The sequence below is a fragment of the Babylonia areolata genome, chromosome 17 (genome assembly GCF_041734735.1).
Source record: "Babylonia areolata isolate BAREFJ2019XMU chromosome 17, ASM4173473v1, whole genome shotgun sequence".
Lineage (NCBI taxonomy): Eukaryota > Metazoa > Mollusca > Gastropoda > Neogastropoda > Buccinidae > Babylonia > Babylonia areolata.
In genome coordinates this window covers 8314454-8341275 of record NC_134892.1, presented here as the reverse complement: position 1 = coordinate 8341275, position 26822 = coordinate 8314454, and the positions used below count along the sequence as shown (strand labels likewise).

Sequence of the window (26822 nt, the reverse complement as noted above, 5' to 3'; positions counted from 1 at the left end):
GTCAAAGTGTGATCGAACTAAGTGTTTACTGGAAACGGAAAAAAAAGTTTATAACAAGTGAGAACGTTGATCACGTGGCAACGAGAAACGTCAGGTAGCGACAAGTGATAATGGTGTGCCAAGGAGGCAAATTCAAGACGGTAAATAGTATGCCTTCATGGTAGACTGTCAGTATCAGTAAAATATTCATAGACAATCATTATGACAAATGGACTGTCAGCATGACAACAAATATGATTATGATAACAGACCCAGTATCAGAAAGAAAAAAAATAACCATGGACAATCCATCATGATTATGATAATTGGACAGTCAGTTTAAGAAAAATAATTCCAAGACATACAATCATTATGATAGCTGTTATTATGATAATGGTAAATTCAAACATTCATTATGTCCAGAGAGAAAAAAAACCCAAAACAACCCATCCCAGCAAGCAAAAACAGTCAAGAAGATCAAGATATGTGACAGATCGTGCATCAGGGATATGCGATCAATGTTAAGGCAATGATATCTGTAATTCAAAGATATGTGACAGAGCACGACAGATGCACGATCCATATCAATAACAGATGGGTGACAGGTGCAATAGGCGAATGGTTAAAGCGCTGGACTTTCAATCTGAGGGTCCTGGGTTCGAATCTCGGTGACAGCGCCTGGTGGGTAAAGGGTGGAGATTTTTCCGATCTCCCAGGTCAACATATGTGCAGACCTGCTAGTGCCTGAACCCCCTTAGTGTGTATACGCACGCAGAAGATCAAATACGCACGTTAAAGATCCTGTAATCCATGTCAGCATTCGGTGGGTTATGGAAACAAGAATATACCCAGCATGCACACCCCCGAAAACGGAGTATGGCTGCCTACATGGCAGGGTAAATAAAAAAGAAACGGTCATACACGTAAAATGTTACATGTCTGTCTGAGTGTGTATGTGTGTGCGTCTGACATCTGATTGAATGACACAGGAAACGAATGATGAGCGCCCAGTGGCAGGTGTCAAACGGCTCTACCCAGGTAGGCAGCCTGTGGTGCAAATGTCCCCGTGTATGTAAAGCGCTTAGAGCTTGGTCTCTGACCGAGGATAGGCGCTATAGAAGTATCCACATCAGTCAATCAATCAATCAGATCTGTCTTGAAGATGAGGATTCTATTCTTTTATAACACTATGTCTCTGGTTTTGACATCGATGACCTGTGATCACTTTAGACATCGTCACTGATGTAAATGATAATGTATATATATATTAAATATGCTGATCAAAACACAAAAAGGCGATATCACACTCACAACATAACTTTACAATGTAATAAAGGTGTTTGGTGTAATATACGTACCCTGTCAAACTGATGCAAACTGGGCCTGTCGGTTTGCTCTGCTTGGCCAAATTTCGCGCGGCTAACAGTGAAAAGACGACCCGTCTTGCCCAGTCCGCTCTTAGCCAATCAAACGCCTCTAAAAGCTATAAGCGCTGAATCATTCCTTTGGCCAAGGCTCTCCACGCCATCTTGTCAGGTTTACGCTCTGTCTCGTCTTACGCTTTTTTTTGGCTATTAAGCGTATTCATTTGGCCTTTTTTTTTACTGCATGCGGCTTGTGTTTATTGTATTCAGGTGTTTTGTTTATATGAGGTCCTCACTGTAAGCTATACTGTAAAGTGTCAGCAGAAGGGTGTGCAAACAGCGAATGCGGAATTTTGAAAACAGACAGGAGACTGGCGGCAACACTGGATTTGACCTGAACATGTCATCGGAGAAAAACCCGCAGCCTCAGAAAAATCCATAAGCAAGCCGCAGGGGTCATAGTCGAGGGGGAAAGTTGCGCCACATTATCCAAATTTTACCGTGTTCGTTTTCACGTTTGAATGTTATCACTTGACCCCTGGAGTGCCCCAAATGGAAATTTCTGTCCGCACCATTGTAGGGATTTTCCTATTGCAAAATCAATAAATCCACGGGAAATCTGTCATAACTGGGTAGTATGTTCAGTTTCCGTTCGGAAAAGTGTAGATTATATGCCTGTACTTTCTTTCAGAAGTTTACGTGATAGATCTTTTGAAATTTTAAATTATTACTCTCCATAACCAAAAACATCCCTTGGCAAATAGTTGTCATGAAGCATAGGAATTTGAACTGGCTTATCACTGAAAGGGTTAGGATTTTTTTTTTTTTTTTTTTTTTTTTTTTAATATCTTTACATGGAGTTCTCTTGAGATTTGCTCAACTTTTGCTCAACAAAATCAGTGACCACTTAACAGCAAGCAAGAGATTCATGACTGCAGTTTAGATTGATGCCTCACCACTGTCGTTCCACCATTGTTCAGCAGTCTGAAGGTGTAACAAAAAACTAAAGAGCACACAGAAAAAGTACACACACACACACACACACACACACACACACACACACACACACACACACACACACACACACCCCACAGCTTGAATAAGAGAACGGATCACTGCTTGAAGTGAGACTCATGAAATCATGTATACTATGACAGGTGCAACAGCTGAGTGGCTAAAGCGTTGGACTTTCAATCTGAGGGTCCCGGGTTCAAATCTCGGTAACAGTACCTGGTGGGTAAAGGGTGGAGATTTTTCCAGTCTCCCAGGTCAACGTAAATTATGTGCAGACCTACTTGTGCCTGAACCCCCCTTTCGTGTGTTTACGCAAGCTGAAGATCAAACACGCATGTTAAAGATCCTGTAATCCATGTCAGCGTTCGGTGGGTTATGGGAAACAAGAACATACCCAGCATACACACACCTGAAAATGGAGTATGGCTGCCTACATGGTGGGGGTAAAAATGGTCATGCACGTAAAAGCCCACTCGTGTACATAGGAGTAAACGTAGGAGTTGCAACCCACGGACGAAGAAGAAGAAGAATGTATACTGTAATACACGATGTAGGAAACTCACAGGTCTGTAGTGATGAGCAATGTCTGGTCTGTGGAGAGAAGATTAGCATGAATAAAAATGCTCACACTCACACACACACACACACACACACACACACACACACACACACAAGCATGTGCACATGCACACACTCACTCATGCACTCATTCACTCACTCAGACACACACGCGCGCGCGCGAGCGCGCACTCAGATTAAATTGTAAAAGGTGATGAGCAATGCCTCATTTCAACAAAGCAAACAGAAAACAAAAATTATGAGCAACATCAACAAAGCTATTAGAACAAAACATTTCAACATTTTGAAAAACAAAACATTTCAACATTTTGAAAAACAAACAAAAACTGAAATTTCTCACACAACTATCGCCATAAATGTGTGTTGGGTGTGTGTACATAAGTGCACACACACACACACAAACATCACACACACACACACACACAGAGTGATACACTAACACTAACACACACACACATACACACACACAAACATCACTCACACACACACACACACACACACACACACACAACTTAGAACCCCCTCAGTCCTCTTTCTCGCCTTCCTGGGAGGTAGGGGTGGAGGTAGGGGTGGTGGTGGTGGGTGGTCTGGCTCCTGGAGGATCGAACTTGTACCAGGTGACAAAGGCCGGGAGGAAGAGGTCGGCGATGGGGGTGGGGGTGTGGAGGTAGAGGAAGGGGAGGGAGCGTGCCAATACACCCTTGTAGTAGATGTCCTTGGGCGATTGCTCCAGGAGCGCGTCCGTCATCTTGTGCACAATGCCGGAGAAGTCAGGGTTCATTATCTCTTTATAATCTGAAAGGGGGGGAAAGAAAAAAAAAAATGACGGGAGAATTGTGTCGGTGTTGGAAAGAGCACTTTGTGAAATAAACCATATTGATCAGTTTATAGTCAGGAATAAGTAACGAGATAATTGTCAGTGTCGGAAAGAGGACTTTGTGAAAGAAACCATATTAAAAAAAAACAACAACAAAAAACCCAAAAGTAAAGCCTTCACCTCTGTTTACACAGGCTTTACTTTTTTTCCTTTAAAAAAAAAATTTTTTTTTTGCTGCCCATTCATCATTTCAGTGGCATTACTCCCATGCTGCTCATTCCGAGTCCTCCATACATGGCCACACTCGGATTCGTCTGTCTGTCGCAGTCCAAGTGCCGGCAGTCCACAAGAAACCATCAATGTTAGGTCGCCAGGTGGCCACACACCAGGGGAGACCCTGCACCGCTGCTGAGTCACTTCGGTGGTGTTTGGGTGCCTGTTCTGATTTAACGTACTTTGGACACCACATTCTTAGCCCCCTACTGACGACAGTAATGGCTCACTGAGTGAGCGTCTCCCCCAGAGTGGAGACCGCCACCACATCCCTTCAACGGCAGTCTCCCATGACTCTGCTGACACTGAAGACCTTTACAAGACTCACCCCAAGCGCGGAATGAAGGGGTATCGGAACTGAGGTCACCATGAGAGCAAGGCATGAAAGGCCACATAATTTGGGGCTTTTGTTTTTATATTGACGATGAAGAGGGAGGAGGTTGACAATGACAACGACGATGACGATGATGATGAGGGGGAGGGGCTTACTTTTGGTTTTGTTCTCTGGGTAGAAGCTGGCCCGTCCGTAGCTTTCCTGGACCTCGGGGTCAGCCTGGGCCCACCACCGATCCCCAGTGGCCGTGTAGTTGTTCTGCATGATGCCTGCACAACACACACACACTGCACACCATCACCAGTGCTTTGGGCATAGCTGCCATCCCGTGGAGTGATGGCCTGGAGGTAACGTGGCCCGCCTAGGAAGCGAGAGAATCTGAGCGCGCTGGTTCGAATCACGGTACAGTCGCCGATATTTTCTCCCCCTCCACAGGGCCTTGAGTGGTGGTCTGGATGCTAGTCATTCGGATGAGATGATAAACCGAGGTCCCGTGTGCAGCATGCACTTAGCCCATGTAAAAGAACCCACGGCAACAAAAGGGTTGTCCCTGGCAAAATTCTTTAGAAAAATCCACTTTGATAGGAAAAACAAATAAAACTGCATGCATGAAAAAAAATTTTTTTAATGGGTGGCACTCTCAGTGTAGCGATGTGCTGTCCCGGGGGAGAGCAGCCCAGATTTCACACAGAGAAATCTGTTGTGACGAAAAAGAGTAATACAAATACAACCATTCCTGATTTTGAGGAATTTTTCCGCATTTAACACCAATTCCGAAATTATGATTTTCTGCACAAATTTTTCCGAATTTTTAAATTTCAACAACAAAAAACAACAACAATAAAACAAAAATGAAAAAAAAATCAGAAACTGAACTCGCTCGCTGGGTCCGTACACTGATCCATGTTTTTCAGCCGGAAGACAGTTACTGCGCACACACAAGACGCCAGAGCAGTGAAAGTCGATGTGATGTGCATGTGAGCAGCAAATCAGCGGGGGAAAAAAAGGGTTTATCAGTGCTTTACATCACACCTGTAAGGAACAGTTTTCATTCAACGATTCACTCCATGCACCACCCCCACACACCCCCGACCCCCTCCCCTTACCAAACCGATTCCTTGACAGGATTCCTGATTTTGGGGTCTGGAAGGTTGGCAGCTGTGTCTGGGTAGGGGGGGGGGGGGGGGGGGGGGGGTTGGGGGAGGTGGAGGGGGTGCTGGTCTCCTTTCTGGAGGGAATGCTCAATCAGTCGTCGTCTTCTTTGTGGGCTGCGACCCCCCAAGTTCATTATGTGTACATGTGTGGGCTTTTGCGTGTGTGATTGTTTTTTTTCCCTCCCGCCATGTAGGCAGTTATATTCTGTTTTCCGGTGGGGGAGATGGGGGGGAGGGGGGGGGGGTGCATGCTGGGTATGTTTTTGTTTCCATAACCCACCTAACGCTAACATGGATTACGGGATCTTTTATGGCCTATTTGATCTTCTGCATGGGTAGACGCATGAGGGTAGTTCAGGCACTGACAGATCTGCACATATGTTGACCTAGGAGATTGGAGAAATTTCTACTTTTATGTACCATTTCCGAGATTCTAACCCCAGAGCCCTCAGATTGAAAGTCCAGCACTTTCCCCAATCGGCTATTGTGCAGATCATAACATTTTATATTATAACTCCACACCAGTCACCTGCCCCACACACCTGTTCCACACACACACACACACACACACACACACACACACACACACCAGCCACCCCCTCCCGGTCACCTGCCCTCTCACCTGTGCGGTACCCACTGGGGATGATGGTGGACACCTGCACGCCAAACGGCCTCAGCTCCAGTCGCAGGCACTCTGTCAGGCTGGCCACCGCCGCTTTGGAGGCACAGTAGGGCACGTGGAAAGGCACGGGGGCCAGCCCTGTCGTGAAAGAGTTAATTATGATTATGATGCAAAGACATGTTTTATCTCTGTCATGGAGTGTGTCAGTGTCAGTTCGGCATGTGGAAAGGTACCAATGCCAGTCATCCTGTCGTGAAAGAGTTAATTATGATCATAATGCAATGACATGTTTTATCTCTGTCATGGAGTGTGTCGGTGTCAGTTCGGCATGTGGAAAGCTACCAGTGCCAGCCCTGTCGTGAAAGAGTTAATTATGATCATAATGCAATGACATGTTTTATCTCTGTCGTGGCGAGTGTCAGTGTCAGTTCGGCATGTGGAAAGGTACCAGTGCCAGCACTATCGTGAAAGAGTTAATCATGATTATGATGCAAAGACATGTTTTATCTCTGTCATGGAGTGTGTCAGTGTCAGTTTGGCATGTGGAAAGGTACCAATGCCAGCCCTGTCGTAAAAGAGTTAATAATGATTATAATGCAATGATATGTTTTTATGACTGTCATGGAGTGTGTCAGTGTCAGTTCGGCATGTGGAAAGGTACCAATGCCAGTCATCCTGTCGTGAAAGAGTTAATTATGATCATAATGCAATGACATGTTTTATCTCTGTCATGGAGTGTGTCAGTGTCAGTTCGGCATGTGGAAAGGTACCAATGCCAGTCGTCCTGTCGTGAAAGAGTTAATCATGATTATGATTGATTGTTTTATCTCTGTCGTGGAGAGTGTCAGTGTCAGTTCGGCATGTGGAAAGGTACCAGTGCCAGCACTATCGTGAAAGAGTTAATCATGATTATGATGCAAAGACAAGTTTTATCTCTGTCATGGAGTGTGTCAGTGTCAGTTCAGCATGTGGAAAGGTACCAATGCCAGTCCTGTCGTGAAAGAGTTAATGATTATGATGCAATGATATGTTTTTATGACTGTCATGGAGAGTGTCAGTTCTTTGGAGGCACAGTATGGCACATGGAAAGATACCGGGTCCAGTCCTGTCGTGACAGAGTTAATCATAATCATAATGCAATGACATGTTTTATCTCTGTCACGGAGAGTGTCAGTTCAGCACGTGGAAAGGTACTGGGTCTTGTCCTGTCGTGAAAGAGTTAATCATGATAATAATGCATTGATGTGTTTTATCTCTGTCATAGAGAGTGTCAATTCTTAGGGGTCACAGTGAGGCATGTGGAACAGTAACAGGGCCAGCGCTGTTGTGCAAGGGGTTAACGCTTTCATGACACGTTTTATCTCTGTCATGGAGGGTGTCCATTATTTGGAGACACTGTGGGGCATGTGGAAAGGTACCGGGACTAGCCCTGTCATGAAAGAGGTGTGTGGTCAAGGCGTTGGTCCTGTGGTCTTTTCCAAGGGGGTGTGGCGTGGTCAAGGTGTTGATCCTGTGGTCTTTTCTAAGGGGGTGTGGCGTGGTCAAGGCGTTGGTCCTGTGGTCTTGCTCGAGGAGGTGTGTGCTGGCCGCCGGTGATGTCCGTGGTCCGTGCTGTGTCCTGGCTGTGTTCGGGTGGTGGAGTCCTGATTGTCAGTCTGAGGCTGGTCCTCGTGATGTCTTTTTGTCCCGGTGGCAATGATCCACAATAGGGGAGGGGAGGGGGGGGGCGGGGGTTGGGGGGGGGGGGGGGGGGGGGCGCTCTGGATGACTGATGTCTGTGTACAACCGTTAGGTTCAACTTAAACTCTCTCCATGACGGAGATAAATATATATACCCAGGGACTGTGACTGTGACTGGTACATAACATGAATACTTTTTTACACTAATATTCACATGCATTCCCTTTCCTTTATCCACTTCTTTACTCCTTTCCGTCTAAAAACACTTATAGTGAATAGATGTTAAACTGAAGATAAAACACACACACACACAAACACACACACACACACACACACACACACACACACACACACACACACACTGTGCTGTGCTGACCTGCGTTGCTGGCCACGTTGACCAGGCGGCCCCGACTGCGGCGCAGCAAGGGGAGGAATGCACGTATGACAGCCAGCTGGCCTGTGAAGTTGACCTCGATGACCTTCTGGATGTCGTCAGGGGACATGACCTCCAGGGCTCCGATGTGCATGATGCCGGCATTGTTGACCACTCCCCACAGACCTGTTCGTGCACACCCACACACACACATGCATCATGCGCGCGCACGCACACACACACACACAAACACACACATAATCATGATGTTAGTGTGATTGCTGTCCCCAGTACTGTCTTAATAATAATTATTATATTACTACTACTGCTAATAATGATAATTTGATGATGATGTTGAAAATGATGACGGTGATGATGCTGCTGCAGATAATAATGATAGTAATAATAATGATGATAATGATTTCATGATGATAATATTGACGATGATAATGATGAAAATGATAATGATTTATAATAATAAGAATAATAATAAGAAGAAGAATAATAATATGATGATGATGATGACGCTAGTGATGATGAAAAGAGGAACAAGAAGAATTTAATTTTATAGCGCCTTTCGTTCTGAGACATTCTCAGTTGTGCTTATACAGTGTGAATGAAAATCAGTGGGTAAAACATGCGTTCAAACATCAAGCTGACAATGTCCATAGGTGGCCCTAGCACAGGCATCAAACCAAACACTCACTAATGAATGCATGCACGCGCGCACACACACACTAACACACACACACACACACACACACACACACACTAACATCCACACACACACACACACTAACATACACACACACACACACACACAAACACACACACTAGCATCCACCCACCCACCCACCCACCCACACACACACACACACACACACACACACACTAACATCCACACACCCCCCCCCACACACACACACACAAACTAACATCCACACACCCACACCCACACCCACACACACACACTCACACTAACATCCACACACCCACACACTAACATCCACACACCCACCCACACACACACACACACACACACACACACACACACTCACACTAACATCCACACACCCACACACACACACACACACTAACATCCACACACCCACACCCACACACACACTAACATCCACACACACACAAACACACACACTAACATCCACACACCCACACACACACACACACACATACACACACACACACACAAACACACACACTAACATCCACACACACACAAACACACACACTAACATCCACCCACCCACCCACACACACACACACACACACACACACACACATACACACACACACACTAACATCCACACACACACACCCCCCCCCACACACACACACACACTCACACTAACATCCACACACCCACACACACACAAACACACACACACACACTAACATCTACACACACACACACACACACACACACTAACATCCACACACACACACTAACATCCACCCCCCCCCCCCCCCCCCCCCGCCACACACACACACACACACATCAAACATCACAGTACCTACCTGATGCAATCTCGTATCACATTACGTGACACCACTGTCACAATACTTCTTTGTATTTGTGGGCTGCAACTCCCACATTCACTTGTATGTTTGACTGGGCTTTTAGTTTTAAGCGTATGACTATTTCTACCCTGCCATTTAGGTAGCCATACTCCGTTTTCAGGGGTATGCATTGCTGGGTATGTTCTTGTTTCAAAAACCCCACCAAACTGACATGGATTACGGGATCTTTAACTCACTCCTCTCTTCTCCTCTTCACAGACCCTTCAGATGTCTAGTGGGTGTCTGAATGAACCAACCATTAGCTTCCGTCGTCAGAATTGTGGTATTCTTTGTCAACATTCATGTCTTCAGTATAAGAGCCTTCCGCTTGCAATATTTTGATGGTGGTAATTGGCGTGAAACGCTGTTAACGTCGTCTCTTTCGCCGTTCGTATGGAGAGAGTTAACGAGCGAATTTGATCTTCTACACGCATATATGTATATGCATGAAGGGGGTTCAGGTCTGCAATTTTGTTGACCTGGGAGATTGGAAAAATCTCCACCCCTTTACCCATCAGGTGTGGTGACCAGGGTTTGAACCCAGGACCCTCAGATTGAAATTATAGTCCTATGCTTTAACCGCTTAGCTACCATGCGCCCCATCAGATGATGAACCCTGAAAACAAGGGGTTTGGGAAAAAAAACAGCACGCTGAACTGAAGGGAGTTTCAAAAGAAATCAAGGGAGCGTAGATACGAACCTTGACACCAAGGGATTTGAGGAAAAAAAAAAAAAAAACGGCACTCAGAACTGGAGAAAGTTTCCAAGAAAATCAAGGGAGTGTAGATACGAGCCCTGACACCAAGGGTTTAAAAAACAACAACAAAAAACAAAAAAAAACACATGGCGCTCAGAACTGGAGGAAGTCTCAAAGAAAATCAAGGGAGTGTAGATATGAGCCCCGACACCAAGGGTTTTGAGGGGGGAAAAAAAGAAAAAAAAACAAAAAAAAACAGCGCTCAGAACCAGAGGAAGTCTCAAAGAAAATCAAGGGAGTGTAGATATGAGCCCCGACACCAAGTGTTTTGAGGGGGGGGGGGGGGGGGGGAAAGAAAAAAAACAAAAAAACAGCGCTCAGAACCAGAGGAAGTCTCAAAGAAAATCAAGGGAGTGTAGATACGAGCCCTGACACCAAGTGTTTTGAGGGGGAAAAAAGAAAAAAAAACAAAAAAAACAGCGCTCAGAACCGGAGGAAGTCTCAAAGAAAATCAAGGGAGTGTAGATACGAGCCCCGACACCAAGGGTTTTGAGAGAAAAAAAGAAAAAAAAAACAGTGCTCAGAACCGGAGGAATTCACATAGAAAATCAATGAAGCGTAGATCAATACGAACCCTGAAAACGAGGGTTTGGGGGGAGGGGTGGGGAGGGTGAAGGGGAAATGGCGTTCATAACCAGAAGGAGGTCTTTCAAAGAAAAAATCAGGGCAGCGTAGTAGCCATAGATACAAACCCTGGGGGGGCATGGGGGGGGGGGGGGGGAGAAAAAAAAGCACACACACACACACACAAAAACCACACCCACCTTTCCCGCCCAGCTCTCTCCTCACAGCGTCGGCCGCCGCTCTGACCGCCGCGCCATCGGTCACGTCCAGGGGCACCGTCCGCAGGCGCTGGGAGCACGTGGCCTGGAGGGTTTTCTCCCCTTCCCCTCCGGGAAAGAGGCATCCGGCGTAGACGGTGACGCCCAAGGAGTCCAGGTGGACGGCCAGCTGTTGTCCCAGTCCCCTGTCACAGCCTGTAGGGAGCATGGAATCACTGTCCGTGGTTTTTTTTTTTTTGTTTTGTTTTTTTTTTGGTTTTTTTTTGTTAAGGAGAAATCGGTGGATGCCTAAAAGTTCTGCAAGTGAGCAGGATAGTTTCAGCATGCCTGGAAGTTTTTTTTTTTGTTTTTTTTTTTGTTTTGTTTTTTTTTTAGGAGAAATTAGTGGATGCCTAAAAGTTCGGCAAGTGAGCAGGATAGTTTCAGCATGCCTGGAAGTTTTTTTGTTTTTTTGTTTTGTTTTTGTTTTTTTTTAGGAGAAATTAGTGGATGCCTAAAAGTTCTGCAAGTGAGCAGGATAACTCAGCATGCCTGGAAGTTTTTTTGGTTTTTTTTTGTTTTTGTTGTTTTTTTTTAGGAGAAATTAGTGGATGCCTAAAAGTTCTGCAAGTGAGCAGGATAACTCAGCATGCCTGGAAGTTTTTTTGTTTTTTTTTTGTTTTTTTTTAGGAGAAATTAGTGGATGCCTAAAAGTTCTGCAAGTGAGCAGAATAGTTTCAGTATGCCTGGAAGTTTTTTTGTTTTTTTTTTGGTTTTTTTTTTGTTTTTTTTAGGAGAAATTAGTGGATGCCTAAAAGTTCTGCAAGTGAGCAGGATAGTTTCAGTGTGCCTGGAAGTTTTTTTGTTTTTTTTTGTTTTTGTTTTTTTTAAGGAGAAATTAGTGGATGCCTAAAAGTTCTGCAAGTGAGCAGGATAGTTTCAGCATGCCTGGAAGTTTTTTTGTTTTTTTTTGTTTTGTTTTTTTTGGGTTTTTTTAGGAGAAATTAGTGGATGCCTAAAAGTTCTGCAAGTGAGCAGGATAGTTTCAGCATGCCTGGAAGGTGTTTTTTTTGTTTGTTTGTTTGTTTTTTTTGTCTTTTTTTATTTTGTTCCTTCCATCATCATTTTTCTCCTTTCTGTTGTCTTTTCTTTTTTTTTCTTTCCTCATGTTTTTAATCTGTCTTCTTCCCCAATGGCATGTTCAAACACCTACAAGACCATGCAACATATATTACACATACATGATGGCTTCACACAAAATCATATTCTCTGAAAGAGAGGCATGGTATACAGACACACACACACAGCCTCTCACTCTCTCTGTGTGTCTCCTTTACTCACTCAGTCCCCTCCCTCTCCACAAGCTCTACACCTAAGTACAATAATATGTATGTGCACACTGAATACTACCCTCAGGATCCCACTGTCCGTGTTACGTGTCACTTACACACCCCTTCATTGCCGGTGGGGTGTGTGGGGAGGGGGGGGGGGGACGGTCATTCGGTTGAGACGATAAACCGAGGTCCCGTGTGCAGCATGCACTTAGCGCACGTAAAAGAACCCACGGCAACAAAAGGGTTGTTCCTGGCAAAATTCTGTAGAAAAATCCACTTCGATAGGAAAAGCAAATAAAACTGCACGCAGAAAAAATTACAAAAAAAAAAAAAAAGGGGGGTGGCGCTGTAGTATGGCGACGCGCTCTCCCTGGGGAGAGCAGCCCGAATTTCACACAGAGAAACCTGTTGTGATAGAAAGAAATACAAATACAAAATAGAAAGTGGTGTTGAAGTCATAAAACAATATCCCAAAAAAATAATGAGCAGTCATTGAAAGTGTGCTAACCTTCGCTATTACTGTTTGGTACGGAAACATTTCCTCCAAGGCAGAAGTTGCAGCCCTTAACAGAATCGTAACAACTGCCACCAAGATTACCGGGGCTGATCTACCTTCTCTAGAAGACATTATAAGCGGCTACTCAAAAAAGCAGAATCAATCAACCAGGACGAATCACATCCAGCTTTTGGCATTTTCGAGATGCTCCCCTCTGGTTGACGGTACAGAAGTGTAAGGACGAAAACCAGTCGCTTCACCAATAGCTTTTTTCCCTAAAGCAGTCAATGCCCTGTCTCTCGAACAAATCCAGTGTGATAAATAGAATTGTGCAACCAACAACCATCTACCTGAAGATCTAGCCATCAGCCCCATCCACATGTAATATACAGCTTCTGTTCAAACGTGTGCGTGTGTGTGTGTGTGTGCATGTGTGTGTGTGCAGTGCGTGCATGTGTGAGTATGCACAAGTTTTTATATTGATATGCACTTGTATGTATCCTAATTTCTACTGTATCTGTGTTTGTGTATGATTTTTCGATTTAGGTTCGTATCTTGTTTTGTACTATCCCCCCTATTATTCCTTGTGACCCCGGTATACTTGGTAATAAAGACATATTCTATTCTATTCTATTCTATTCTATAAGCCTAAAACCGAGAAAAACGGTCTGGAGACGTACCACTCTCAATACACGGTGTGAATTTTCAGCCTTCCAGAGTTATTTCCCTTCTTCTGAGGCACGTCATCGGTGACGTCACTATGCACGTACATGATACGTTCTGTGGGCAGTCGAGGGGTGTTAAATACATGACTGGTATAAGGACTAAGCCCGCAGCTTCCTTTGTAGGGGAAGTGCCTGGGTTTGTTCCAACGTACCGACGGACGCAGTAGCCAAGTGGTTAAAGCGTTGGATTGTCAATCTGAGGGTCCCGGGTTCGAATCACGGTGACGGCGCCTGGTGGGTAAAGGGTGGAGACTTTTACTATCTCCCAGGTCAACATATGTGCAGACCTGCTAGTGCCTGAACCCCCTTCGTGTGTATATGCAAGCAGAAGATCAGATACGCATGTTAATGATCCCGTAATCCATGTCAGCGTTCGGTGGGTTATGGAAACAAGAACATACCCAGCATGCACACCCCCGAAAACAGAGTATGGCTGCCTACATGGCGGGGTAAAAACGGTCATACACGTAAAAGCCCACTCGTGTGCATACGAGTGAATGTGGGAGTTGCAGCCCACGAATGCAGAAGAGGAAGAAGAAGTTCCAACGTACCTTTTAATTATTTACCTGTGTGCTCGCTGAACTGACAGCACAAGCAACGCTGACTTGATGTTGTGTGCCTTGTGTATGAAGAGGGTTACCACTCTTTATTGTTTTGTTAATCATTAATTTTACTCTCCTTGCCTCATTGTTCTTTCACAAACACATAAGTAGTAGCAGTCGTAGTAGTAGAAGTCATGGTAGTAGTAGTAGTCATAGTGGTAGTAGTATATTTTTTATAACATGTATAGAGATACAGATACAGAATTTGGGACTTTTTTAAGCCTTTTTGGCTTTTCAAAGCCCCTTCTTAATATAGAATAGTTTAGGGTTGCGTACATGCGTATGAAATTTTTTAAATGTTCATTCATCAAAATTGAATGGTTTTATTAATGATTTAGAGTCATTGTCTAGAAGATTCTTGAACTGGTCAATAGTTTTAGCTGTTGTTGAATTTTTCAGTGCATTCCATCCTTTAACTGCTCTAAAGCTAAAAGAAAACTTACGAATATTTGTTCTGCAAAATTTTGTGAAAAGGTCAGTATTTGAGCTTCTGGTAACATGGAGTTTGTTAGTAGAAAACTAATCATAATGTGTATTTTATTTTAATTCATATTTTACTGTGTGAAATAAGATTATGTATTATAAACAAATAATGATAAGAAGAAGAAGAAGAATGTACATTTTTGCAGCGCCCTTTATATCTAAGATCTCGGGGTGCTTTCCATGAAAGAATAAGTTAACAAACTGCATGAACACTTGATGACATCCCTTTCTCTCTGGTAACAGTAATAGAGAAATAAGTGAATAAATAAATAAATAATCATAATGAACTGCATACCAATAATGATTATATACGAGGGGGGAAAAGCATGGGGGAAAAAATTACAGTAATAATAATCATTGAATAAAATTAAGGTAAATGAAAAAATGATGGAGGGAGAAAAAAAAAGCACGAAAGTTCAGCACGTTGGGTTACGCTGTTGGTCAGGCATCTGCTAAGTTAGTAAGTGGATGTGGTGTAGCGCATATATATATATATATATATATATATATATTATGGTTTAGTCTGAATGCAGTGATGCATGCCTCCTTGAGAACCTGAGACTTCTTCCATTGCCTTTGAGTAACTGAACTGGAGGGAAAAAAAATCTAATACTGAATGTCTTGTCGCTCACGATAGTGAGAAGAAAATAAATAAACAACAGCAAACTTCTTCTTCTTCTTCTTCTTCGTTCATGGGCTGCAGCTCCAACATTCAGTTGTGTGTACACAGGTGGGCTTTTACATGTATGACTGTTACTATCACGCCAAGTAGGCAGCCATACTGTTTTCTGGGGTGTGCATGCTGGGTATGTTCTCGTTTCCATAACCTACCGAACGCTGACATGGATTACAGGATCTTGGAACGTGCACATTTGATCTTCTGCTTGCGTACGAATACACACGAAGGGGGGATTCAGGCACTAGCAGGTCTGCACATAATATGTTGACCTGGGAGATTGGAAAAATCTCCACCCTTTGCCCACCAGGAACCGAATCTGGGACCCTCAGATTGAAAGTCCTGCGCTTTAACTCTCTCCATACGAACGGCGAAAGGGACGATGTTAACAGCGTTTCAGCCCAATTACCACCATCAAAATATTGCAAGCGGAAGGCTCTTATACTGAAGACGTGAATGTTGACAAAGAATACCACAATTCCGACGACGGAAGCTAAAGGTTGGGTCATTCAGACATCCACTGGACATCCGAGGGGTCTGTGTAGAGGAGAAGAGAGGACTGGCCATACTGAGTGAGTTAACCACTCCGCTGTTGCGCCAGCTGACAACAGCAAACAACAACAACAACAACAACAACAAAAATCCTTTGAGGAAAAGAACAAGAAGCGAGCGCACCAGACCTGTAATGAACACGGCCTTGCCGTCGGCCGGGAGGTGGGGCGAGGGGAGGGAGCAGTAGAAGCAGAATGCGGCCACGGCCACCAGGAGGGCGGCCAGCAGGGGGCAGCACAGGTAGGACGCAGCCACACCCACCGCGGCCAGTTTGAGGGCGTCCGTCAGGGGCTGTGTGGTCAGCCGCACCGTGCGGCGTGCGGCTCCCAGCGTCACCAGGCCTGCGTATACCCCCACCACCACTGCGCATGGCTGCAGATCCATGGCTGCTGGCTGTGTCTGTGTGCGGGCGTGCACAGAAACCTGTATATGCTTATGTATGAATCACATGTGCGAAACATGCACATGTATACATGTGCATGTACAAACACTTACAAAAGCACACTTGAAGTTGCACACACACGCTAATGATGTATGGCTACTGTCCACATGCACACAGGCACACACACACTCACTCTCGCACACACACATACATACTCTCACACACAAACTCACACATTCAAGAATGTATGCATACACGCACACACGAATACATGCACACACACACACACACACACAGCATTGTTATGGCTACTGTCTGCACACACACACAGACACACACACACGCCAACACGCACTCACACTTACACACACATGACACATGGCTGTAGTCTTCACACACATGCGTGCACACACACAGAGATGTGCATGCACATGCACACACATATAAATTATATGATGTTCGTCCTTCAGATTCGAAGATGACCATGGCTTCAAAAAATCAGACGGAAGATCAGTGGCTGTGGGTCCAGAGGTGACTGATTAGGCCAGTCCGGGGCCCTGAAGGCTCGCCCACATGTGGGACACAAGTGAGTGGGTGCTGCTTGGGCCTTGAGCACAGCACAACACGCTTTCATTGCGGCTCGGTGATGCCCCTGGCTTCAGCTGCGACGGGCTCCTGTGGTGATCTTGCTGCACCAGCCTGGACGGCCCGGAACAAGCGAGTCCCACCTGTGGTTGTCGACGCCCAGGTCTTTGAGGGACGTTTTGAGGCAGTCTTTGTTAGCGTTTCTTCTGCCCTCCCAACTGAGCGCTTGCCCTGGCACGGTTCTCCGTGCTTAGGCAGTCGGCTGTCCGGCATTCTGACCGCATGTCCAGCCCTGCTTTCTGCAGGAGGGTGTAGACACTGCAGAGGCCAGCTCGTTCCAGGACTTGCATGTCAGGGAGGGTTGTTTGGGGGGGTTGGGGGGGGGGGGGGGAGTTGGAGGGGTGGCACCTGATGTGAAGGAGTCTGCAAAGACAGCTCAGGTGGAAGCGGTTGAGCTGTTTGGTGTGTGTGTGTGTGTGTGTGTGTGTGTGCTGTAGACAGTCCAGGTCTCGCCCCCGTCAAGGATGGTGGTAAGGACTACTGCACAGTGGACCTTCAGCCTTGGTGGAAGCGCTTGAGTCCTCTCCGCTCCCAGACATTCTTAGGGATTCTCCCTAAGGCGGCAATACATATATATATATATATATATATATATATATATATATATATCTGCTTAACTGTATTAAATTCATTTTCTCTGGAAATGCTTTGTCTTTCAACACACACACACACACGCACACACACACACACACATCATGACACATGGCTACTGATTCATAAGATTAAAAATCTGCACCTTGCCAGGTGTTAGGTGGTGACAGGTAGTGACAGGATTGGGGGGGGGGGGGGGGGGGCGGAAAGAGGGTAGGAGATGGGGGGGGTGGGGGGGGGGGGGGTGTTGACGGAACATGACATCACATCACAGCCATGCTGGTATAATAATATCAACAAGCGCTGCTTGCATTGAATTGAATAAGCTTTATATTTCCTGAGGGTAACTGAGTAAACAAAGACATTGCTTCTTTTTGTTTTTTTTCTTGCTTTACCCCCCCCCCCACCTGCCCCCCCCCCAGCCCTTGTGAAAGGGAAAAGAAAAACAAAACAAAAATCAAGTCAAAGCACTGATTACACAGTATATGTCATGAATACATGAATAATAATTGAGATCTTTCTCTTTCTCTCTCTCTCTCTCTCTCTCTGTACACACACACACACACACACACACACACACACACACACACATATATATACATATAATTATAACCATATGACATAGCTGAAGGAGAATGAGAGGAGAGAGATTCGAAGGGAGAGGATATAGAAAGAGAGACTTGAGAGAGACCGAGATGTTAGAAATGAAAGGATGAAAGAACAAAAAGGGGGTGGGGGGGTGGCAGGCGGGGTGGGGCAGGCGGGGTGGGGGGGTGGTGGTGGTGGGGGGGAGAGACAAAAGAGTTCTAGCTCTCAACCCCTACCCCCCCCCCCATGCAACACCTCCTTACTCACACACACACACACACACACACACACGTGCGCACACACACACACACACACGTGCGCACACACACACACGTGCACACACACACACACACACCAGCCCCCAACCCCCAACCCCCTTCCACCAACCCTCTTTACCCTCCTCCCCTCCCACCCTCCCCTCGCCTGTAATCCATGTCAGCGTTCGGAGGGTTATGGAAACAAGAACATACCCCAGCATGCACACCCCCGAAAACGGAGTATGGCTGCCTACATGGCGGGGTAAAAAGGGTCATACATGTAAAAGCCCACTCGTGTGCATACGAGTGGACGTGGGAGTTGCAGCCCACGAACGCAGAAGAAGAAGAAGAAGAAGTGTTTCCGCAGCCCTTCTCAAGAGCCTCGTCGTTCGTCGGGGATAAAATTAGAGGCCCTGTATTTATATAAATCTGTCGTATAAATATCCATTTTATTTCTTTTGTTGTTCATTTCTTTTTTTCTTTTTTGAGCCGTTATGATTAGAAATATCCATTTTATTTCTTTTATTTTAATATATTTGTTAGGTCTTTTTCCTCCTCCTCCTCCTCCTTCTCCTCCTCCTTACCCTTCTCCTTCATTTTGTTCTTGCTCTTCTTCTACTTTCAGCTTTCGTTTTGTTTAGTTTTGATTATTTATTTAAGAATTCTTCTAACGATTATCATTATTTTTAGTTACGATTACTGTTATTAGTAGCATTATTAGTATTACTACTACAGCTACTGCTGTTGACCCCCGAAAACGGAGTATATATAAATATAATGATTTAAAAGAGAGAGATTCATAGATTCAAAAACTTTATTACTCAAGGATAAAGATTTTAGGCATCGCCCAGTCTTCCAATCTGTCCTTGTGACAACAATAACAATAACAACATTAACAATAATGACACAAAAATAATAATTTTGTTAACACTGCTACATCTACTGCTACTACAACGAAGAATGATCACCATCATCATCATTAACATTGTAAAAAGTAATAAAACGAACGCATTCATACATTCATATCCATACACATGCACACACTCTCTCCACCCAACACACACACACACACACACATATACTTATGCACATACAGAGACATGACCGAAGTGAGAAACATATAGTGGACATAAAGAAAACAGAGAAGCACAACTTTACCATTGCACATATACAAAAGTGATTAATTTGCTGATGCAGATGTTACAGGTAATAACATCCAATTTACAGGCGAACAAGTAAAAACATTAAAGCACAAAGGTAGAAATAAAATAAATTCACTGCATGTAGGTATAGATACAAACGTCATGGAAAAAGCATGATTTTTGTCTTTTTTAGCTGGTTATTAAAAAAAATAATAAAATAAAAAAAGCTTTGTGGGCCTATTGTTTGTGGAGCAGAAGTTCTCGTATGCTTGATTTGAAGGAACGTAATGAATCGCACGTCTTAATGAACGAAGGAAGAAAGTTCCAAGCAGATGGTCCAAAAAATGCAAAGCTAGATTTGTACAAATCGATGCGCACACGAGGCAGAATATAATTATCTGAATCGTGACGCTCTGATGCCCGTTGAACAAGGTCACTGAGGTATGGTGGTGACATGCTTTTGTGTACTTTGAACATGAGGACCATTTTATTGTAGTCGAATTGCTTGTATAGTGGCAATATTTCCAGTTTTGTTAATTTTTCATCTGTTGATAGGGAGTGGTCTGGTAAAATAAGTTTAGCTGCTCGTCTATGCAATGAGTTAAATTTGTTTTTGAGCTGGTTGTGACTGGCATTGCTCCAGACTGTAGATGCCTAATTGACATGAGAGAGACAGTGCACCCCGAAGAACAATTTTCTGGTTGGAGTATCGACGTAATATCTAAGTTTATTGAGTAAGAACAAATTGCGGGCTAATTGTTTGCATACATGGTTGATATGAGTTTGCCAGTTCAGTTCTTTATCAATAATTACCCCAAGAACGCAGTGCTCACAAACTTGTTCAATTGAGTTTTTGCTTACCTCGAGCTTTAATTAAAATGAGAGGTTTACGTTGGTGTTGAGAGAGAGAGAGAGGAGAGAGAGAGAGAGAGAGAGAGAGAGGAAACAATTCAACACCCACATACTCACTACACAAAAAAGGTACAACACACACACACACACACACACACACACACACACACACACACACACCACTATTCTTCAGTCTTCTATACTTATCTGTTTATTTACTTCTTTTTTTTTTACCTATTTATGCATTTCATCTGTGCACAAGTTTAGGCAGTGTAACCAGTTCAACCAGCCGCATGATTATCACAGCAGGAATCCTGTTAACTCTTTCCATACGAACGGCGAAAGAGACGACGTTAACAGCGTTTCACCCCAGTTACCATCATCAAAATATTGCAAGCGGAAGGCTCTTATACTGAAGACGTGAATGTTGACAAAGAATACCACAGTTCTGACGACGGAAGCTAAAGGTTGGGTCATTGAGACACCCACTGGACATCCGAGGGGTCTGTGTAGAGGAGAAGAGAGGACTGGCCGTACTGAGTGAGTTAATGTTGGCAGCAGCACTGGGTTGAGTCTCGTGTCAGACTGCTTGGTTCATCTGTCAGACTGCTTGGTTCATCTGTCAGACTGCTTTGGTTCATCTGTCAGACTGCTTGGTTCATCTGTCAGTTGGTTCATCTGTCAGACTGCTTGGTTCATCTGTCAGACTGTTTTGGTTCATCTGTCAGACTGCTTGGTTCATCTGTCAGACTGCTTGGTTCATCTGTCAGACTGCTTGGTTCATCTGTCAGGTTCATCTGTCAGACTGTTTGGTTCATCTGTCAGGTTCATCTATCAGACTGTTTGGTTCATCTGTCAGGTTCATCTGTCAGACTGCTTTGGTTCATCTGTCAGACTGTTTGGTTCATCTGTTGGACTGCTTTGGGTCATCTGTTGGACTGCTTTGGGTCATCTGTCAGGTTCATCTGTTGTCAGACTGCTTTGGTTCATCTGTCGGACTGCTTTGGGTCATCTGTTGGACTGCTTTGGGTCATCTGTCAGGTTCATCTGTCAGACTTCTTGGGTTCATCTGTCAGACTGCTTTGGTTCATCTGTCAGGTTCATCTATCAGACTGCTTGGTTCATCTGTCAGACTGCTTGGTTCATCTGTCAGACTGTTTTGGTTCATCTGTCAGACTGCTTTGGTTCATCTGTCAGACTGCTTTGGTTCATCTGTCAGACTGCTTGGTTCATCTGTCAGACTGCTTGGTTCATCTGTCAGGTTCATCTGTCAGACTGCTTGGTTCATCTGTCAGACTGCTTGGTTCATCTGTCAGGTTCATCTGTCAGACTGCTTGGTTCATCTGTCAGACTGTTTGGTTCATCTGTCAGGTTCATCTGTCAGACTGTTTGGTTCATCTGTCAGACTGCTTGGTTCATCTGTCAGGTTCATCTGTCAGACTGCTTGGTTCATCTGTCAGACTGCTTGGTTCATCTGTCAGACTGCTTGGTTCATCCGTCAGGTTCATCTGTCAGACTGCGTGGTTCATCTGTCAGACTGCTTTGGTTCACACTGGTTCGTTGGGGAAAGTTTCTCAGCTTGTCTGACACTGGGGCAGTAGTGTAGATAGATAGTGATGGTTGAACTACCACCTCCTGCAAACCCCTTCTTCTTTCCTGTCTCAAGTGTGTGTGTGTGTTGTGGAGAGGAGGGTGGGGGGTTGTTGTGTCTGTGTCTGGTGAGTGTGTGTGTGTGTGTGTGTGTGTGTGTGTGTGTGTGTGTGTGTGTGTGTACTATATCTGTGTTTCTAATCTATATATGGTTTCCGATTTATGTTTCTTAATTAATTCTTACCTCTTTATAATACTATTCCACCACCCCACCCCACCCCCAATATTCCTTGTGACCCCCCCCCTCCCCCCCGGTACACCTGGTAATAAAGACATATTCTGTTCTATATTCTATTCTGTTCTGTTCTATAACTCTAGGTCAGCACGGCTGTCACAGAGAAAACTTTATTTGACAGAAACGGAAAATGACACCACCTCTGCCCCTTTACCCACCACCAGGCGCTGTTTTTGGTGTTTGAACCTGAGGCACACAGTCAGTCAAGTCCTCAGCACTGTAACCCTGCACTGGGTACCCCGATGCACACTTTGCCCATCCCGTCTTCTTTTTTTTTTGGTGGGGGGGGTGGGGGGGGTGAAGACTCTCATCCACCGATACAGAGAGTTGGTGAGGGTGTGATGGGCGCAATAGCCGAATGGTTGAAGCGTTGGACTTTCAATCTCAGGGTCCCGGGTTCAAATCACGGTGATGGCACCTGGTGGGTAAAGGGTGGAGATTTTTACGATCTCCCAGGTCAGTATATGTGCAGACCTGCTGGTGCCTGAACCCCCTTCATGTGTATATGCAAACAGAAGATCAAATACGCACATTAAAGATCCTGTAATCCATGTCAGCGTTCGGTGGGTTACGGAAACAAGAACATTCCCAGCATGCACACCCCCGAAAGTGGAGTATGGCGGGGTAAAAACGGTCATACACATAAAAGCCCACTCGTGTGCATATGAGTGGACGTGGGAGTTGCAGCCCACGAACACAGAAGAAGAAGGTGAGGGTGTGGGTGTGGGTTCGAATCCCGCTCACACCCTTTCTCCCAAGTTTGACTGGGAGAATCACAAACTTGGCGTCTGGTCGTTCAGGTGCTCTGCTCGAAAGACGATAAAACCGAGGTCCTGTGTTGTGCGGCACGCTCTTGGCGGCACGCTCTTGGCGGAACTGGAAAACAACCCATGGCAACAAGAGTGTTGTCCTCTGGCCAGTTTATTTTTGTAGAAATCCACTCTCAGTAAATAAAACCCATTTCTCTTTCTGTCTGTCTGTCTGTCTGTCTGTCTCTCTCTCTGTGACCCTCAGTAAATGAAAAATTCATTCATTCATTCATTCTCTCTCTGTCACCCTCAGTAAATAAAACCCATTCGCTTTGTGTCTGTCTGTCTGTCTGTCTGTCTGTCTGTCTCTCTCTCTCTCTCTCTCTCTCTCTCTCTCTAACCCTCTAACCCTCGGTAAATGAAAAATTCATTCATTCATTCATTCACTCTGTCTCTCTCTGTCACCCTCAGTAAATACAACCCATCCTCTTTCTGTCTGTCTGTCTCTCTCTCTCTCTCTAACCCTCGTTAAATGAAATATTCATTCATTCATTCATTCATTCATTCTGTCTGTCTCTCTCTCTGTCACCCTCAGTAAATACAACCCATCCTCTTTCTGCCTGTCTGTCTGTCTCTCTCTCTAGCCCTCGTTAAATGAAATATTCATTCATTCATTCATTCATTCATTCATTCTGTCTCTCTCTCTCTCTCTCTGTCACCCTCAGTAAATAAACCCATTCTCTTTCTGTCTGTATGTCTGTCTCTCTCTCTCTTTCTCTCTCTCTTACTCAGTAAATGAAAAATTCATTCATTCATTCACTCTGTCTCTCTCTCTGTCACCCTCAGTAAATAAAACCCATTCTCTTTGTGCCTGTCCATCTGTCTGTCTGTCTGTCTGTCTCAGTGTCTGTCTGTCTGTCTCTCTCTCTCTCTCTCTTTCTAACTCTCGGTAAATGAAAAATTCATTCATTCATTCATTCATTCTCTCTCTCTCTGTCACCCTCAGTAAATACAACCCATTCTTTTTGTGTCTGTCTGTCTGTCTGTCTGTCTCTCTCTCTCTCTAACCCTCGTTAAATGAAATATTCATTCATTCATTCATTCATTCACTCTGTCTCTCTCTCTGTCACCCTCAGTAAATAAAACCCATTCTCTTTGTGCCTGTCCATCTGTCTGTCTGTCTGTCTGTCTCTCTCTCTGTCTCTCTCTCTCTTTCTAACTCTCGGTAAATGAAAAATTCATTCATTCATTCATTCATTCTGTCTCTCTGTCACCCTCAGTAAATAAAACCCATTCTCTTTCTGTATGTCTGTCTGTCTCTCTTTCTTTAACCCTCGGTAAATGAAAAATTCATTCATTCATTCATTCATTCTGTCTCTCTCTCAGTCACCCTCAGTAAATAAAACCCATTCTCTTTGTGTCTTTCTGTCTGTCTCTCTTTCTTTAACCCTCGGTAAATGAAAAATTCATTCATTCATTCTGTCTCTCTCTCAGTCACCCTCAGTAAATAAAACCCATTCTACTTGTGTCAGTCTGTCTGTCTGTCTGTCTGTCTGTCTGTCTGTCTCTCTCTCTCTCTCTAACCCTTGGTAAATGAAAAATTCATTCATTCATTCATTCTCTCTCTCTCTCTCTGTCACCCTCAGTAAATAAAACTCATTCTCTTTGTGTCTGTCTGTCTGTCTGTCTGTCTGTCTCTCTCTCTCTCTCTCTCTCTAACCCTCGTTAAATGAAATATTCATTCATTCATTCATTCTGTCTGTCTGTCTGTCTGTCTCTGTCACCCTCTGTAAATAAAACCCATTCTCTTTCTGTCTGTCTGTCTGTCTCTCTCTCTCTCTCTCTAACCCTCGGTAAATGAAAAATTCATTCATTCATTCATTCATTCTGTCTCTCTCTCTGCCACCCTCAGTAAATAAAACTCATTCTCCTCTCTGTGTATGTCTCTCTCTCACCCTGGGTATATAAAAAATTCATTCATTCATCCATTCTCTCTCTCTCTCTCTGTTACCCTCACAAAAATAAAACATTCTCTCTCTCTCTCTCTCTCTCTCATCTCACAATCTCTCTCAGTCTGTGAATAAAAAATTCATTCATTCATTATCTCTCTCTCTGTTCCCCTCACAAAAATAAAACATTCTCTCTCTCTCTCTCTCTCCCTCCCCCGCTCTCTCTCTCTCTCTCTCTCTCTCTCTCTCTCTCTCTCTATTGTCTCACAATCTCTCTCGGTCTGTGAATAAAAAATTCATTCATTCATTATCTCTCTCTCTCTCTCTCTCTCTCTCTCTCTCTCTCTCTCTCTCTCTCTCTCTCAGCCTCTAGCTGTGGCGCTCGGTAAATAACCCCCCACACACCTCCACCCCCACCCCACCCATCTCTCTCTACTTTCTTGGTTAAAAAAGTGTGTGTGTGTGTGTGTGTGCGCACGCGTGTGTGTGTGTGTCAGTAAATATAAAAAACAAACAAACAAAAAAACATTCATTCATTTATTCTTCACTCTTTTCTGTTACCTCTCTGTTACCCACAGTAAACACCCCACACACCCCCACCGATCCACACACACACACACACACACACACCCTCTCTCTCTCTTCTCTCTCTTTCGCTCTCCCTCCCTCCCCTTCCTTTCCGGGTAGATCCACCCGTTTTGACGACGGAACAACAGCTCCGGATCCACTACTATAACTACTAAGAGAGTACTGACACCCCGGGACGGAGGAGCCCCCCCCCCCCGTGTACTATAAAACTGAGTGAAAAGGATCTGACAAGCACGCAGGGCAGCGATAAAACGGGTGTTGGACAGACTAGTAACCCGTCGCCCAAGACACTCCCTTGCCTCTCATAGTCGTAGTAGTAGAAGTAGTAGTAGTAGGAAAAAAAAAAAAAAAAAAAAAAAAAACCAACTTGCTGGGCCACCCGACAATCGCCACGGACTGTCTCACACACTGTGATTTTTTCCCCTTCCTTTTTTTATTTTTTTTTATTTTTTTTATTTATTTATTTTTAAGTATAATCTGTTTGTGGTGGTTCCCTGCAAAAGCTTTGCAAGCAATGCGGTCGCCGGCATGCATGCAACACCTATCGCGATTGTAGATGGTGTGCAATGTGCATGATAGGCGATTGTGCAGTGTTGAGAGTGAGAGAGCTGGAGAGCTACACACACACACACACACGTGTACGAAGACTGCTTGCTTGCCCCATTCTGTTGGATGGTTGGAAATGAGGACTGTTTCACTTTTTTTTCTTTTTTTTTTCTTTTTTTTGCGGGCAACACTGACGGAAAAGTGTCAGAACGTCGTTCACTAAAGAGACACAATGAAAGCTGTCGTAGGCCGTACGTTTTACGGAAAGACGCCGGGCATGGTTTAGAATCCAGGCTATATTTTTGTTGCCAGTACAGTTTGTCAGTACTACACAGATTTGGTGTGTGCGGAGACACACACACAAGCGCGCGTACATGTTACAAGCACGCACACGCGCGCGCGCGCGCGTACACACATACACGTACATATATATGCACGTAAGCACACACACTGATAGACACACGTGTTGCTGACGTTGTTGGATCAAATACGGCT

At 44.6% G+C, this 26822-nt stretch overlaps 2 protein-coding genes across 3 annotated transcripts in view; one reads left to right on the top strand and one right to left on the bottom strand.

Annotated features, from left to right (window-relative positions):
• Positions 1-26822, top strand: part of LOC143291476 (uncharacterized) — an 82810-nt gene that overhangs the window by 19349 nt on the left and 36639 nt on the right. The window lies entirely within an intron of this gene.
• The window catches only part of LOC143291626 (short-chain dehydrogenase/reductase family 9C member 7-like), a 25604-nt gene continuing 834 nt past the window's right edge, over positions 2053-26822 (bottom strand). The window contains exons 2-7 of one of the 2 annotated variants that reach the window (XM_076601591.1): positions 16282-16552; positions 11289-11501; positions 8193-8375; positions 6137-6274; positions 4516-4629; positions 2053-3731 (exon numbers count right to left, since the gene is read on the bottom strand). In XM_076601591.1, the coding sequence (XP_076457706.1) occupies positions 3460-3731; positions 4516-4629; positions 6137-6274; positions 8193-8375; positions 11289-11501; positions 16282-16537 (1176 nt within the window). In that variant the 5' untranslated portion in view covers positions 16538-16552 and the 3' untranslated portion in view covers positions 2053-3459. Of the gene's footprint in view, positions 3732-4515; positions 4630-6136; positions 6275-8192; positions 8376-11288; positions 11502-16281; positions 16577-26822 lie in introns of both variants that reach the window. The other variant, XM_076601590.1, reaches the window with a different exon arrangement.